The sequence below is a fragment of the Ursus americanus genome, chromosome 5 (assembly GCF_024610735.1).
Source record: "Ursus americanus isolate L20-20 chromosome 5, mUrsAme1.1.p, whole genome shotgun sequence".
In the NCBI taxonomy this organism is placed as follows: domain Eukaryota; kingdom Metazoa; phylum Chordata; class Mammalia; order Carnivora; family Ursidae; genus Ursus; species Ursus americanus.
This window is the reverse complement of record NC_142131.1, coordinates 2314845-2333647: the sequence shown is the minus strand read 5'-3', so window position 1 is coordinate 2333647 and position 18803 is coordinate 2314845. Positions and strand designations below refer to the sequence as shown.

The following is an 18803-nucleotide window of genomic DNA, read 5'->3' as shown; positions in this document are numbered from 1 at the left end:
TCTTGGGTGCTGTCTCGCTTGCTCAAATAAATAAAATATCTTTTTTTAAAAAGCGATGGATCAATACATGTGTGAGTAAATTAACCAACAGAAAGAATTTTTGGTAAATTTCTGGTAAAATACATTGTTTCCAGACATAACATTACCCTGCATGACAGAATACTGACACTGTTTTTATCATGACTCATTTGGCTACCCCTTGCTGTCTATCCTCCCAGACCAGATAAGTTGTAGATTCAGATGCCAGCTCTTTCAAGAAGCAAAAGGAAGGCATTTCTACATCTCATCATGGTTCACTGATTGAAAGCCCAGGTAAATTTATCTCTCCCATTGTTGTTCAAGGCATTCGACTACGGAAGTATAGTCTCAAATGTCAGTCAAATGCATATTTACCTTATCTAGAAGAGATTCTGTTTGTTTGCTTTTCTGGAGGAAGTACCAGCAAATAAAATGGGCTTTGCAATTAGATCTGAAATCAGTTCTGGCTTTTCCATTTATTAGTGGAGGATGCAAACTTTGGGAAATGTTACCTCTCTAGGCCTATGTTTTGTGTTTAGTTTCATTCTGTCATGTTTTTCATTTGTGATATGGAGATAATAATAACCACTCTCAGAGTTTGGGGAGGGTTAACTTAGCAGGCAGTGAGAAGTTTAAAAAGTATCCATCCATTTCTGTCAGGAATGCCCTAAAACAGCCTTTGCAGCTTACCCCAGAGAACACTTGATACAATCTCTGCCAGGCTGAAAACAATTGTGTTACATTGTCACTTTTATGTTAACAGATTTGTGAAATAGAATCATGATTACTCTACCAGAGTCATTTCTTTTTAAGAGTCTTCCTTCTCTTAAAGCCATTATTCTAATGTTATAATCCAGAGACTTAAATGCCAACTACACATAAATATGTATCTATACTTTTTGGAAGTAGACTAACACAAAATATTAACGACCATTCCTTACAACAGATACCAAAATCACAAATTTACTACTACTTGGCCTACCAATAAACATTATCTCAAACTCCATTTTTAAACATTATTTATACATTATTTACATTTTTATCATATGTCCCTACTTTTTAGCAATGCCCAGGTAGGTTTTAAAATTCAGAATTTTCAGGACACCTGGGTGGCTCAGTCGGTTGAGTGTCTGCCTTCGGTTCAGGTCATGATCCCAGGGTCCTGGGATCTGGGATGGAGCCCCAGGTCAGGCTCCCTGCTCCATGGGGAGCCTGCTTCTCCCTCTTCCTCTGCCTGCCGCTCCCCCTGCTTGTGCCCTCTCTCTCTCTCTCTCTCTGTGTCAAATAAATAAATAAATAAATTTTAAAAAATAATAATAAAATAAAATTCAGAATTTCCTTACTGCATTATTGAAACTTGACATTTTTTACTAAGAAATGAATGGCAATTTCTGAATATTTATGTTAATTTTACTAATCTAATATTAAAGTTGGGAGGGTAGTGTTTAAAAATATTTCTCTCACACACATATTCTAGCCATGGGTAGGGACATATGCCCACCTTTTTGTCTTTGTATTGGGCACAATGTTAGTAAAAAACTAGCATTTATGCAGGTTAGCAAGCAGATGGATAAATCAGCACAAAGGGAAATTCTCCAAGGAATTATGATGTAGTAGCAATGTTAATAAATAAATAAATAAATAAATAAATAAATAAATAAAGTCTCTCCAGACTTTTTAATTTTCTATCAATAATTAAGGAAATGTAGCAAACACATCGACATGTAAGCTAGCTCACACTCTGCTTGACGTGAGAGAATAAAAAAGAAAGAAATAGGATGGTAGCCATTGCAGCAGAGTTTACAGCAAATTCTGTTTCTCTCATCTCTCTCTGTTGTGTCTCCACTTCTCCTTAAGTAATCCTAGAGCTGGGAGTATTGAACTTGTTTGTAGGGGGGAAAATGACAATTTTATTCTTTAAATTTCAAAATTTAAATAGAAGTGAGTCATTGGTAGTCTCAAAAGATTATTTCCTACAGGAGTTACAAAATCTCACAAGGGAGGACAGCATGAGAAACTCCTAACTATTAAAATGTGGTCCTCAGCTCATCATTATCCGTCATTACCTGGGAGCATGTTATAAATGCAGAATTTCAGGCCCTAATCCTATATGTCTTAAAATCTAAGAAGAACTGATGTAGTAGATTAAGAAAAGGACTGAGACGGGAATATCCATCTTTCCAGTCGTGTGATCTTGCACAAGTTATTTAACCTCTCTGAGCACGTTTCCTTATTTCTAAAATGGGATGATGATAATACTCCCCTTTATAGTGTTATTATAAAGCTTAAACATAAAAATTGAATATATTTTCTAGTAATGTCTGACATACAAAAATTCTTCAATAAATATTAGTGCCTTGTTTATATTTAATTTTGGAGAGAAGACACAGCAGAGTGGAAACAGCAGAGCCTTTGGGTTAAGTGCACTCATAGATGCAGCCACCACCAGCCACTTATTTTCATTGTGTTTAGACTCAGACACTCCCATCTGTGTGGGTGATGGCGGTGCCGGGAGAGTTTATGGGGTATCGGTGAGTTAATATATGTAAGACACTTAGCACAGTACCTGGCTCACTGTTAAGTTCTACAAATAGTTTTGTTCTCTCAAAACAGTGTAACCTGTTACATTAGAATTCTGTTAAGTGTTTAAAGAGACTGTACTCTTCCCAAAACACATCTCCCTTTCCACACTCAAGAGTTCCCATATATGTCAAAAGAAGAGCCATATGTGGAGGAGGAAAGAGGTAGGTACTGAGAGAATAGAGACTAATAGTGTTGTTTATTCTATTTTGCTGCTTTATAGAGTACATTAAGAGTATAATAATATCATTAAGAATAAAAATAAATTTTAGTTTAAAGATCTCACCATGAAATGTTAACCACAAAGTGTTACCTGATGAGTTGAAGGTACTCTGAATAAAGTCGCATATTCATTCTAGCTGTACATATTTCTTTTTGATATTTGAGGTCATATACCAGATGGAAGAAAGCATTTATACATGATGACTTTTCCTAGATGTGCCAACATATGCTGCTGAATTGCCTGTACAGAAGAGCCTTGCTCATTGCAAGTCTCCCTGGAAGTATTTCAAACAAAGCACATCAATTAACATTTGTTTATTATGCCACTATGAGTATATGAGTTTTTTTATTTCTTTCCCAAATACTCAGGTAACGGTTGGGTTTATATTGAATTTGTCAGATGAAGGGCTCATGTTCAGGGATCTATTTACAATTGTTTTTCATTTCAAATATGCTATTAAATATTTCACCTCTCCTGTAACCTCCATTAAGCATTAAATTTCATGAACAGACATAACAAGAATTATAGATGATAGGATGCTATTGTGGATTAAAAAAACATGTAAGACACAAGAGTACATAATATAGTTAGTAAAAGATTTACCAGTGATACAGATAAATTGAGGTATTAAGTACAAAATTTTATTCATTGAATTCAATAGTTTATCATATGAATTGCACATTTATTTTTAAAGTATACAAAGAGAACATTTCTACTTAATTCTATAAACATAGAGGTATATTCAATCCTTCTGAAACAAACCCTTCCCATTATAATGTACTATAGTTTATCATTAAGGCTTTGTTTCACTCTGTGTAGGTAATATGATGATGACTTTACGTGAGGAAAGCTTCTGGCAACAAGGTGTTAGGATGGGAAGAATAAACAAAGGTTGTTCTATAAACATAGTCATTTGCATTAACTGAAATAAAAGTAGAATACATATTTTATTTTCGATGGAAGCATCTGAGACACAAGCCTTCATAGGTTTTTTTAGATGTTCCGTACTCACATCGAGCAGTGAGGGAGCACCTAAAGACTGACAGAGTTTTTACCACTTGTGAAAGAAAGCTGCTGCCCATTTTACACCAGAGAACTTGTTGCCTAAACAGGTATCACAGGCTAGTAATATAAGTGGTTAAATGGAATTTGGGAATTAGTAAACTATTAAGGAAAATTTAAAAATATTTAGGAATAAATAACCTTTGTAGTTTTATTACTGTATGTAAGTGTTGCCAACGTAGTATCAAAGAAGAAAAGGAACCTTGATTTTACCACGCACATGTTCTGTAAGATTAAACAGACTTCAAAGAGAGGTTATATAGAAAGTGTTCAGACTATTCCGGACAAAAAAGCACGATTTTAATAAAATCAGAATATTCGCTATAACATATTACACCTATAGACCAAATGTGCTCCTTCTTTTGAAATCACTTTGCTTTTGTCTTGTTCAGATATCTGAAATTTAGTTGTTTAACTTATGCTACAGTATCACGATTAACTTCCTTTAAAAGGCAGCTTTTAAAATCTGAAATAAATATATTATTTTCCTCAGAGAAATTAAACATGAAAGGGAATGAATATGAGCTGTGGAATTTAGGAAAGAGGATCACATAGGAGTAACACAAGAACAGAGCACAGAGACCACAGAAGAGAAAAGCTGAGAACTGCGGAGAAGCTAATCACTTCGGTCACTCGAATAATTAGGTGTGGGGAGTTTAATGGAGTTAGTTTAGCCATTATTATTCCTGAAACCTACTATAGACATACTAATGAAACATCGAGCCTTACATCGGAAACCGGGGATGTACTGTATGGTGACTAACATAATATAATAAAAAATCATTAAAAAAAAAGACATGCTAATATGCAATTTAACATTAGAAAAATACCAGCTTATAATAAACTGAAAAAAACCTTTATGACCAAAGTCATAAAAAAGGATGCAAGGAACACCATTGCCTGGAAGAATAAACAGAGCAATTGATTAGACACTTAATTTTATGTCATATCTATACCAACACAGAATTCTTAGCCAATAAAACTATCCTTCAGAATTAAACTGAATGAAAACCTCTTCAAGTAAATGAAAATGGACAGAATTAGCCACCAGGAGATACTAAAAGAATATGAAGCGGTCTTCTTTGAGCAGAAGAAAAATAATCCCATGCAGAAGGTCAGAGATTCAAGAAGAATAAAGAAAGAAACATGCAAATATGTAGGTAAATTTAAAGAATATTAAGTGTCCAAAATATTAATAATATATTGATATCTGTAACCACATATACACACAAACAACATCCATATACACACACAATTAAAATGTTCAACAGGAAGATTATGTAAGTAAAGGCAGACGCTTAACCAACTGAGCCATCCAGGCATCCCAAAGTTAAAATATTTTAAGACAGTTTTAAGGTCTAGGAAAATATTAAATTTATGTTAGACTTCAATAATACAAGGATTCACTTTGTAACATCTTGGGTAACAAGCAAAGGTGTAACCACCAGACAAATAAAGGGGACGGGATGAAATGGCATTAAAAAAAAAAAAAACTTCCCCAAAAAGGCACAAAATGAGATTTAAAAAAGGAAAGGATGTACAAATAGAATGGTAAATAACAATATACAGAAATAAACACATATATTGTAATGATATTAAATGTAAATAGAATAAACATTGAAATTTAAAGACCATAATCTTTAGGTTAAAAAAAAAATACAGCTTCTCCAAAGAGCTACACATGAAAATAGATATGCAAACACTAATCAAAAGATCCCTCAATAAAGAAAGCTACTATGATTATACTCATAACCAAAAGGTAGACTTATTATAAAGAAGAACATTTTATAATAATGAGAGCATCATCACTGAGCATGGTAGAATTGAACTAGAAATCAAAATCACAAACATAACAGTAAACCCTCCATCTGTGTGGACACTAAGTCATGAACTTGAGTAACCTGTGGCTTAAAATAGAAATAATAGTAGAAATTCGAAACTCTTTTGAACTGAATGATAATTAAAATATTACTTATCACAACTTTCGGGATACATCTAAATTAATGTGTAGAGGGAAATTAATAGTATTAAAATCATATATTAGAAAAATTCTTCAAGTCAGTGACAAAATTACAGTTAAGTAATTTTGGAAAAGGAGCAACACATTAAATGCAAAAAAATTAGCAGAAGGAAATATAAATCCATATCAGATATTAAAGAAATTAGAAAAAACATAATATAGAATATCAGTATCAAGAGAATCAAGGTTTTTTTGTTTTTTTTTTTAAAGATTTATTTATTTTAGAGAGCGCGCGCATGAGAGGGGGGAAGGGAGGGGGGAGAAAATCTCAGACTCCATGCTGAGCGTAGAGCCACACTCAGGGCTCAATCTCACTACCCTGAGATCATGACCCAGGCAAAAATCAAGAGTCAGATACTTAACTGACTGAGCCACCCAGGTGCCCCAAAAGTTGTTTTTTAAAAGACAAAGAAGTTGATTACATCCTTAGCATGAGAGATTAAAGAGAACAAAAGCAAAAATAGTAAGAGTCAGGAATGAAAGAGAGGTTATCATGCCAGATCCTGAAGACATTGAGCTACCATACAAAGATATTATGAGCAACTTCATAAAATATCGCAGATGAAATTCCTAGAAAAAAACTGATGCAAGGAAAATTAAAGCCTAGGAAGCTATACAACTGTAAAAGAATTCCACGGGGCACCTGGGTGACTCAGTTGGTCAAGCATCAGACTCTTGATCTCAGGGTCATGAGATTGAGCCTCACATCGGGCTCCGCACTGGGTGTGGAGCCTGCTTAAGATTCTCTCTCACCCTCTCCCTCTGCCCCTCCCTGCTCCTCTCTCTTTCTCTCTCTGTCAAAAAAAAAAAAAAAAGTCACAATTAAAACCTTTCCATAAGTATCCATGACAAATGGATTCCTTTGTCAATACTACAGAATTTTTAAAGAAGAAATTATAACCATACTACAAAATTCTTTCAGGGAATAGGGGAAAAAAGATAATCACTTCCCAATTCATTCCATAAATCCAGCATAACTTTGGTGCAAAACCTTATCAAAAACATTATAAGAAAAAAAATTATAGAACAATTGCACCCATCAACATGGATGCAAAATCTTAAGCAAAATATTATCAAAACAAATACAACAATATTAAAAATGTTATTACATCATCATCAAGTGTTTTCATTCCAGGAATGCAATGATTGTTCAACATTAGAAAAAGCAAACAATGTAATTTACCACACTCTCCATGGGCAAGTTACTTCACCTTTCAAAAAGTTTAAATGTCTTTATTTAAAATTTCAATTGCCTCATCTGTAAAATCAAGAGCATGAAAATACAAATAACATATGGTTTTTATGAGGATTAAATAATGCATGTAAAGTGTTTAGTACATGGCACATAGTAAATGCTCAACAAATCTACTATTATCAGTGCCTTTTAAAAAATGATAAAACGAAAGAAACATTTATATTGAATAATTTAGTAGACTAAAATCTCAATTATGCAACTCTTTTACGATGCCAAAAAAAAAAAAAAAATCACCCCAAAACTTAGAGGTTTAACACAGTTATTTATTTAGCCCATAGTTCCACAGGTCAACAATTTAAGGTGGACACTTAATGGTTCCTCTGGTCTTAGCTGGGCCCATTCATATTTCTGTAGTCAGCTGTTCAGTCAGTCAGGAACTGGTTACTCTTGGAGGGGGGGGGGCAGTGGATCAACTAGAATGGCTTGTCTCTGTGCCATGTTGTCTCTCATCTTCCAACTGGGTAACGGGTTTGTTCCCATGACAGTTACAGTGTTCCAAGAGAACAAGAGAGAGTGGGCCCCAATATGTAAGCATTTTTCAAATCTCCACTTGGGAGCACCGGGTGGCTCAGTGAGTGAAGTGTCTGCCTTTGGCTCAGGTCATGATCCCAGAGTCCTGGGATTGAGCCCTGCATCTGGCTCCCTGCTCAGCTAGGAGTTTGCTTCTCCTTCTCCCTCTGCCCCTACCGCCGGCTCATGTGTGCGCGCTCTCTCTCTCTCTCTCGCAAATAAATAAATAAAATCTTTAAAAATAATAATAATTTTTAAAAAGTAAAATCTCCACTTGTATAACATTGGTATTATCTTACTGTCCAAATCAAGTCATGTGGTCAAGCCAAGAATTTGAGTATAGAAGGAATAATGCCATGGATGTGAATATAGGGAGTCCTAAATAAATTGGGGACAATTACTCTAATAATGTACCAAAAGTTCCAAAACAATAATTCATCATAAAGGTATAAGAAAGTGTATACATGATTTTACCCAACACAAATTACCCATCTATCAAAATTTTAAAAAAAATTTTCTCCTAAAACTAATTGTTTTACTTAGCATTTCTATTTTTATGAAACCATCTCTAAGTTTCTAAGACATTAGCTTGGTAACTCAAACATAACTTTCAAGTGTAATGTCTACTACTGCCCAATCCAAACCTTTTTCTCCAACTGCACAAGTAAACCAATGGTTTTTTCTTACAGTGTTCTTATTTCTGCGTGGCTCACATTTTCTTATGTAAGAGACACACTCCTTGACCCTGCTCCCTTGAGTCATTTAACATAACTCATCATTTAAGTTTCCAGCTCAAGTACTACTTAAAGATGACAACAATGTATTCCTCATTAATGTAAGGAAAAAGTTAGAGACCAAATATTTATCTGAACTCTCATTGTGTGCCATGAACTTTGATGGGACTTGCCATAGATATAATATTCCATCTTCTTTTTTTTTAAGATTTTATTTATTTGAGAGAGAGAGTGCACGCACACACATGCACGCAAGGTGGGGGATGGATGGGAGGCGGAGGACAGAGGGAGAGGGACCACTGAACGGGGAACCTGACCATGCAGGGCTCCATCCCAGCACCCTGAGATCATGACCTGAGCTGAAGGCAGACACTTAACTGACTGAGTCACTCAGGCGCCCCTACGATATTCCATCTTCTGAATCTTCTGTTTCCTGAATGAGACAGTAGAAATTATTGTGTAAAGGTCATTTTTTGGATTTCTTTGTGTCTTCCACAGAATTCAGCATGGCAAAATAGATTTAGGACCCAATATGTACATATTTATTTCATATTTTCTACTGAATTTGGTTAAATTTTTTATATAATTTATTAGTGTATATACTGGTAGTATCTTAATATTAAATAAGGGAATTCAAACTAAATTAAGTGATATTTCAAAGTCACTGGCTAGGCATTCTATCATTTATATCCATAAATCACATATTTTGTTATTTAACAATCCAAATGTCTCTATCTCTACCTAACTTTTAGATAATATGGATATAGAGTGAATTGTATCTTTTAGTTAATCTATCTAATGCAAATAAATGTATTTCTTACATTAAATACATACTATATCTAATTTAATATAACTGCCTTTAGAAATTTCTAGTTTAGGGGCACCTGGGTGGCTCAGTAAGTTAAGCGTCTGCCTCTGGCTCAGGTCATGATCCTGGGGTCCTGGGATCGGGCTCCCTGCTCAGTGGGGAGTCTTCTTCTCCCTCTCCCTCTGTCCCTCCCCTTGTAAGTGCTCTCTTTCTCTCTCAAATAAATCAATAAAAAATCTTTAAAAACAAAAAAGAAATTTATAGTTTAGATTTTTCTCTGAGGAAAACTTGCTTTCCCACACATTTACTATTTAAAATGAAAGCATCCTTTAGAAGTCTTCTCACTAAGCATAAAAAATTAATTAGCACATCTAGTTATACTTTTGTTTATTATTTTATTCTCAGAACTGACTGCTTCAGTAATGGGTCTTTCCTTGGACCTACCAACTAAAAAATATCTGCTATGTCTGATTAACTGACTTACGAATTTCGAATGTAATCATCTATAGATATTTACTAGAATTTTGAAGAAAGAAGGTTATCCTATACCAAATGATTGGCCCTGAAAACAGGCACATAAATAGGACTCTAATTATAGAAATGACAAATTTGAGTTGTCTTATTTATTTGGTGACAGTATACAATCCATTTGAGATGTGAAGTAGCATATAAAAATAGGTGCAAAACCAGAGAATAATACGAATGATTGAAAATTGATGGAAAATGAAAAAACAAAGGGAAAATAATAAGACTGGGTGAGATGAAGACATATAGTCCTCTATTTCTGTTAAGCAACTAGCCAAAATCTGACTCTCATTTTTTAAAAACTGTATTGAGCAGCTTATACAAAATAATAATAAGGTTCAGAGAGCACATGAAACTAAGGAGGGATTATTTCTTAAATACCAACAAAGGGGATACTGAGTGATATAGTGGTCATCACTGTGATAGATACAATAGTAATTATTTTTTTCTTTTTCTTTCTATGTTCTATCCACAACCAAGAATAAAACGAAAACATGGTTGCATAAAAGCAAGCCCATGGAATCTAAAACAACATAGTTCAATTGGATAGCTCTTGATTGTCTTCTCTATAAAAAGATACTAGAAGTCTAGAGAAAAGGAATGCATGTTTTTAGATAGTCCTCCATAAAGATTATTACTCCAAGTCAGATTTATGATTAAAAAACAAGGAGTTTAAGTTTTTGTTGCCTAGTAAGAATCTGGAGCATAAATGGTCTGTGTTGCAATAATGGCCCACCCATATGCTTTGACAATCCATTACAGAGAATGAAATCATTATTTGCTCTTCTTGTTAACATTCATTCACATCCGTAATTATTATTAGAAAACAGGATATTAAGAGTGCTAGGATAATTGCACCTGTGAAACCAAGAAAAAACCAGAAACTTCAGTCATAGGAAGAAAAAAGTGTAGTTTAGGATAACAAACAAATTAACCTAGATCAAAATAAGACATAGAAAAGAAAAAAACTGGTGGGAGTTTTAAAATATCATAGGATACCATATGGATAAAACATTCTGGAAAATCACATTTGCATTTCATGAAGAATGGATAGCTCATTTCATAATGATTTTCTTTGAATGTGAAGGAAAAATATACATAGTCATTCAACTAGAACTAGAAAAACCAAGAGGTAGGAGGGGAGTTAAGATGGCGGAGAAGTAGGGGTCCCTTTTTTTAGCTGGTCCCCTGAGTCGAGCTGGATAGGTACCAGACCATTCTGAACACCCACGAAATCAGCCTGAGACACAGGAAGATACATCTGGATCTCTACAAATGAACATCTCCAGTGCTGAGTATTGAGGTACGAAGCGGGGAGCCGTGACACCGCGCACAGATATCGGAAGATAAACAGAAGGGGGAGGGAGACTCCGCGCTCAGGCGCTGGGAGCAGTAGCCACCTGCACTGGGGAGCGGGCCAGACTCCAAGACCGGCACCCTCCAGAGAGCAGACTGAGACCGTGAGCCTTGGAATGCGTGTGCGACCAGATGGAAATCCAGAGCTCCGGAGCGCTCACTGGAACTAAACTGAAACAGAGAGCTCGGGAGCGCGGGGAACCAGGGGTGGCTGGCGGTGTTAGAAACACAAAGGACAGAGACATGCCAGCCCTGGAAGTGAGGGCTGGAACACCAGCTGTGGGGTACACAACCCAGGATACTGCAGGGTTTTTAGCGGCACCAACAGAAACAGAGGTAAAGAGGCCAGGAGAGGTCAGTGGAGAGCAGACTGTGATCTCTCTGTTCTGAGACAGAGGCTAGGATTTGTCCACTGCTGCTCCAACTCTCAGAAGAATCAGAGAAAACTGCCAGGGAAAGCCGCCAGAGAACAAAAGCCCGGAAACACCAGCTCACATTGTGCCAATCCCCATTCCTCCTTGTAGGAGACAGGGCGACTCTACTCAAACAGGGATGCCTGAATATCAGCGCGGCAGGCCCCTCCCCCAAAAGGCAGGCTAAAAAAATAAGAAGCCCACATCCCTAAGGTCCCTATAAAACAAGTGCACACTGCCTGGGTCCTGGTCAATAATTTGTGCTCTGGGCAACCCCTGCAACCTCTCCTCATCAGACTGACAAAAAGGAGAAATCCCCCCAGCAAAGAAAAGATAATGAGTCTGTGGCCTCTGCCACAGAACTGATGGATATGGATATAACCAAATTGTCAGAAATGGAGTTCAGAATAACAATGGTCAAGATGATATGCAGACTTGAAAAAAATATTAACGAAAATATTAACGAGAATATAGAATCTCTAACAGCAAAAATGAGAGCAAATCTGGCAGAAATTAAAAATGCTATGAATCAAATGCAGTCAAGACTAGAGGCTCTGATGGCCAGGGTAAATGAGGCAGAAGAACGAATTAGTGAATTGGAGGATGGGATGGTAGAAGACAAAGTTAAAACAGAAACTTGGCTCAAAAAAAAGTCCAATCTCAAGAATGTAGATTACGGGAGATTACTGACTCAATGAAACGTTCCAATGTCAGAATCATTGGCATCCTCGAGGGGGTGGAAAAGAGAGAGGTCTAGAAGAGATATTTGAACAAATTGTAGCTGAAAACTTCCCTAATCTAGCAAAGGAAACAAGCAATTGTGTCCTCCCAAGGTCTACCACGACAAACCTACACGACGTCATGTCATAGTGCAATTTGCAAATATTAGATCCAAGGATACAGTATTGAAAGTGACCAGGGCGAAGAAATTTCTCACGTACAGAGGCAAAAATATCAGAATTATGTCAGACATGTCTACACAGACCTGGAAGGACAAGAAGGGTTGGCAGGGTATTTTTAAAGCTCTATCTGAGAAAAACATGCAGCCAAGGATCCTCTATCCAGCAAGGCTGTCATTCAGAATTGGTGGAGAGATAAGGACCTTCCAGGATCACCAGACACTGACCAAATTCATAACCACAAAACCAGCCCTACAGGAGATATTAAGGGGGGTTCTATAAAAGTAAAAAGGCCCCAAGAGTGATACAGAACAGAAATTTACAATCTATAGAAACAAAGACTTCACAGGCAACATGACGTCATTAAAATCATATCTCTCAATAATCACTCTCAATGTGAATGGCCTAAATGCTCCCATAAATACCACAGGGTTGCAGATTGGATAAAAAGACATGACCCACCCATTTGCTGTCTACAAGAGACTCATTTTGAACCTAAATATACATCTGGACTGAAAGTAAAGGGATGGAGAACCATTTTTCATGCCAATGGACCTCAAAAGAAAGCTGGGGTAGCAATTCTCATATCAGACAGATTAGATTTTAAACTAAAGACTGTAGTTAGAGATACAGAAGGACACTATATTATTCTTAAAGGATGTATCCAACCAGTGGATATGACAATTATAAACATATATGCCCCCAACAGGAGAGCAGCAAGATACACAAGCCAACTCTTAACCAGAATAAAGAGACATATAGATAAAAATACGTTAATAGTAGGGGACCTCAACACTCCACTATCAGCAATAGACAGATCACCTAAGCAGAAAATCAACAAAGAAACAAGAGCTTTGAATGCCATACTAGACGAGTTGGACCTCATAGATATATATAGAACACTACACCGCAGAACCAAAGAATACTCATTTTTTTCGAATGCACATGGAACGTTCTCCAGAATAGACCATATACTGGGTCACAAAACAGGTCTCAACCGTTACCAAAAGACTGAAATTATTCCCTGCATATTCTCAGACCACAATGCTTTGAAATTGGAACTCAATCACAAGGAAAATTTGGAAGAAACTCAAACACTTGGAAACTAAGAACCATCCTGCCCAAGAATGATGGGATAAACCAGGAAATTAAAAATCAATTTAAACAATTTATGGAGACCAAAGAGAATGAAAACACAATGGTCCAAAACCTATGGGACACTGCAAAGGCAGTCCTAAGGGGAAAATCCATAAGCATCCAAGCCTCACTCAAAAGGATAGAAAAATCTAAACTGCAGTTTTTATATTCTCACCTCAAGAAGCTGGAGCTGGAACAAAAGAAAAGGCCTAACCCATGCACAAGAAGGCAGGTGATCAAGATTAGAGCAGAAATCAATGAATTAGAAACCAGGAGCACAGTAGAACAGATCAACAGAACCAGAAGCTGGTTCTTTGAAAGAATAAATAAGATCGATAAGCCACTGGCCAGACTTATTCAAAAGAAGAGAGAAAGGACCCAAATTAATAAAATCATGAATGAAAAGGGAGAGGTCACAACCAACACCAATGAAATAGGAAGGATCATTAGAAACTTTTATCAACAGCTTTATGCCAATAAATTAAACAACTGGAAGAAATGGATGCCTTCTTGGAAACCTATAAACTACCAAGACTGAAACAGGAAGAAATTGATTTTTTAAACAGACCGATTAATTATGAAGAGATTGAAGCAGTGATCAAAAACCTCCCCCAAAAACAAGAGTCCATGGCCTGATGGATTCCCCGGGAAATTCTACCAAACATTCAAAGAAGAAATAATACCTATTTTCCTGAAGTTGTTTCAAAAAATAGAAACAGAAGAAAACTACCAAACTCATTCTATGAGGCCAGTATTACCTTGATCCCCAAACCAGGCAAAGACCCCATCAAAACGGAGAATTACAGACCAATTTCCCTGATGAATATGGATGTCAAAATTCTCAACAAGATCCTAGCTAATAGGATCCAACAGTACACTAAAAGGATTATCCAACAAGACCAAGTGGGATTCATCCCTGGGATGCAAGGGTGGTTCAACATTCACAGATCGATCAGTGTGATAGATCATATCAACAAGAAAAGAGTCAAGAACCATATGATCCTTTCAATTGATGCAGAAAAAGCATTTGACAAAATACAGCATCTTTTCCTGATTAAAACCCTTCAGAGTGTAGGGATAGAGGGTACATTCCTCAATCTCATAAAAACCATCTATGAAAAGCCTACAGCAAATATCATTCTCAATGGGGAAAAGCTGGAAGCTCTTCCCTTAAGATCAGGAACATGACAAGGATGCCCACTCTCGCCAATATTATTCAACATAGTACTAGAAGTCCTTGCAACAGCAATCAGACAACAAAAAGGGATCAAAGGTAACCAAATAGGCAAAGAAGAAGTTAAACCGTCTCTCTTCACAGATGACATGATACTCTATACGGAAAACCCAAAAGAATCCACCCCCAAACTACTAGAACTTATAGAGCAATTCAGTAACGTGGCGGGATACAAAATCAATGCTCAGAAATCAATTGCATTTCTATACACGAACAATGAGACTGAAGAAAGAGAAATTAGGGAATCCATTCCATTTACAATAGCACCAAAAATCATACATTATCTTGGAATTAACTTAACCAGAGACGTAAAGGACCTATATTCTAGAAACTACAAATCACTCTTGAAAGACATTGAGGAAGACACAAAAAGATGGAAAAATATTCCATGCTCATGGATCGGAAGAATTAACATAGTTAAAATGTCTATGCTACCCAGAGCAATCTACACTTTCAATGCTATCCCGATCAAAATACCAATGACATTTTTCAAAGAACTGGAACAAACAGCCCTTAATTTTGTATGGAACCAGAAAAGGTCCCAAATTGCCAAGGAATTGTTGAAAAGGAAAAACAAAGCTGGGGGCATCACGATGCCGGATTTCAAGCTGTACTACAAAGCTGTGATCACAAAGACAGCATGGTACGGGCACAAAAACAGACACATAGACCAACAGAACAGAATAGAGAACCGGGAAATGGACCCCTGGCTCTATGGGCAACTAATCTTTGACAAAGCAGGAAAAAACATCCAGTGGAAAAAAGCCAGTCTCTTCAATAAATGGTGCTGGGAAAATTGGACAGCTACATGCAAAAGAATGAAACTTGACCACTCTCTCACACCATACACAAAGATAAACTCCAAATGGATGAAAGACCTCAATGTGAGACAGGAATCCATCAAAATCCTAGAGAAGAACATAGGCAGCAACCTCTTTGACATCGGCCAGAGCAACTTTTCTCCTGACACATATCCAAAGGCAAAAGAAACAAAAGAAAAAATGAGCTTGTGGGGCTTCATCAAGATAAAAACTTCTGCACAGCCAAGGAAACAGTCAAAAAAACTAAGAGGCAGCCCAGGGAATGGGAGAAGATATTTGCAAATGACACTACAGATAAAAGACTGGTATCCAAGATCTACAAAGAACTTCTCAAACTCAATACATGAGAAACAAATAAACAAATCAAAAAATGGGCAGAAGATATGAACAGACACTTTTCCAATGAAGACATACAAATGGCTAACAGACACATGAAAAAATGTTCAACATCATTAGCCATCAGGGAAATTCAAATCAAAACCACATTGAGATACCACCTTATGCTAGTTAGAATGGCAAAAATTGACAACGCAGGAAACAACAAATGGTGGAGAGGATGTGGAGAAAGGGGATCCCTCTTACATTGTTGGTGGGAATGCACGTTGGTACAGCCACTGTGGAAAACAATGTGGAAGTCCCTTAAAAAGTTAAAAATTGAGCTACCCTATGACCCAGCCATTGCACTACTGGGTATTTACCCCAAAGATACAGACGTAGTGAAGAGAAGGGCCATATGCACCCCAATGTTCATAGCAGCATTGTCCACAATGGCTAAATTGTGGAAGGAGCTGAGATGCCCTTCAACAGATGACTGGATTAAGAAGATGTTGTCCATATATACAATGGAATATTACTCAGCCATCAAAAAGAATGATTTCTCAACATTTGCTACAACATGGACCTGAGGAGATAATGCTAAGAGAAATACGTCAAGCAGAGAAAGACAATTATCATATGGTTTTACTCATTTACGGAACATAAGAAGAAGGAAGATCAGTAGAAGAAGGGGGGGTTAAAGAGAAGGGGGGAATGAACCATGAGAGACTATGGACTCTGGGAAACAAACTGAGGGCTTCAGAGGGGAGGGGGGTGGGGGAATGGGATAGGCTGGTGATGGGTAGTAAGGAGGGCACGTATTGCATGGTGCACTGGGTGTTATACGCAAGTAATGAATCATGGAACTTTACATCAAAAACTAGGGATGTACTGTATGGCGACTAACATAATATAATAAAAGATATTATAAAAAAAACAAAGATGAGCACAGGTAATGTGTAGAATTGCTGAATCAGTATATTGTACACCTGAAACTAATATAACACTGTGTTAATTATACTTGAATAAAAAACTGAGGAAAAAAAAGAACTAGAAAAACCAAGAACTTGTAAAATACATATTTAACTTTAACGAAAAAGAGTAGTGTTAGTGAATCCAGCTTTGCAATTTGTATTATTGAATGCTGGAAGGAAAAATTTACAAACAAGATAACTAAATAATTTATTATCCAAATGGAGACGCTTTTGAGAGTGAATTAATTCACTACTAATAAGAAAGCTGGAAAATTTAGGCATAGACCCAGGCTAACCTGGGCAAACTGGAATGCGTGGTTAGCATACTTAAAATGTCTCTCAGGCACAAACCCAAAGCAGAACAATTATTCTTCCCCAAAATCACCTCCTCTCTTCAAGGTTCTTAGTCAGAAGTGTGCTAATCCTCTTATCTTTAACCAAACAGAGATCAATATTAAATTTTAAAAACAGTGTTCTCAGCTGTGAGTCACTGACACTCACTGAATATGGACATTCCCTTTTCCTCAGAGAGAAAGGACAAACACTTCCTGACAATAGAAGTACCAATTTATTGCCTTGGCTTTTATCTTACCTGAGCTATATATATGCCATTATGGATTCGCCCATCTTTCTCATGATCCTTTGTTTTCTGTAATATTTGCCATATTTTGTTTCTAAATCCATCCTGCTCATCATCTCCCCGAAGCTCCCATGACATTTTCACCAGGTTATACATTAAGCCGTAGTATCCAATCCATATCACCTGATCACCTGCTGAAAAAGGTATATTCTTTGGGAAAACATTGTTTTATTCATCTTAGAAAAGCACAGTTTTGTAAAAAGAAAAAACTTGGTTTTGCTAATATTTTAAAGTCTGAAATTCTGAGCTTTGGAATTCGTTTTACTCTTCACAGCTCTTACTCCTTTAATTTTAAAAGATCACAGATTATTTTAAAATTTCCAGCCATAAGAAAAGATCTGCACCTAACTAGTATCATACCTCATAAATTTAAAGTTGGACAGGCAAACCAGGTGTATTAAAAAAAAAAAACAACCTTCAGGATTCAAGGAAAGAGGCACTTGTTTAAGGCAATAGGAACACTTAGACCACGATGGTGAATTTTTATAATGAACTAGAGAACAGGAGAAAAATCACTGCCTTTTATAAAAATGACCAAGCTTTATGAAACATGGCATTTGAACCAATAAGAAAGCCTTGAAAATAATGTGAAAAGCAGACAAAAATTGCTGATATAATTATAGGCTGGAAGATTTTTTTTTTAAATAATAGAGACATAATTCAACTGAAATAGAGGAAAGGGAACAATGAATCCAGAAGAGATTTTTTAAAGTCTAAGACACTTCTCCTTCTAAGACTTATATACCAATTAGTAATTTATATAAATTATCAAGGTCTACTTTTAAAACATACTTCTCCCATATAGAAAGGAAAAAGAAGTTTCTCTTTACTCTTTATCTTAATTCTTATTTCTTACCTTATTGCTATGCAATACTATTCAGGAAAAGAGAATTCTTTTTTTTTTTTTTTAAGATTTTATTTATTTATTTGAGAGATACAGAGTGAGAGCATGAGCTGGGGTGGAGGGGTCAGAGGAGCGGGAAAAGCGGACTCCCTGCTCAGTAGGGAGCCCAACCATGCAGGGCACCATCCCAGGACCCTGGGATCATGATCTGAGCTGAAGGCAGCCGCTTAACCAACTGAGCCACCCAGGTGTCCCCAGAAGAGAATTTCCATTTAGGTAGTGATGAGATAAATTTGGAGAAAAAAATAATACAGCAAGTCTCAAAGGGTATATGAACAAAGTTAGCCAAAGAGCAACATGAAAGTACCAAGTATTCTGAAGCAGGTAAGAAAAACAAGAGGAAGAGAAGGTTCAGGAAGGGAGATGGAAGGGTTT

General features: G+C 36.5%; 1 protein-coding gene across 6 annotated transcripts in view; it reads right to left on the bottom strand.

Moving 5' to 3' along the window:
* Positions 1 to 18803, bottom strand: part of TMEM232 (transmembrane protein 232) — a 241089-nt gene that overhangs the window by 125540 nt on the left and 96746 nt on the right. For 5 of the 6 annotated variants that reach the window (XM_087861928.1, XM_087861927.1, XM_087861932.1 and 2 more), the window contains one exon: positions 17477 to 17658. In XM_087861928.1, the coding sequence (XP_087718054.1) occupies positions 17477 to 17658 (182 nt within the window). The remainder of the gene's footprint in view (positions 1 to 17476; positions 17659 to 18803) is intronic. The other variant, XM_087861931.1, reaches the window with a different exon arrangement.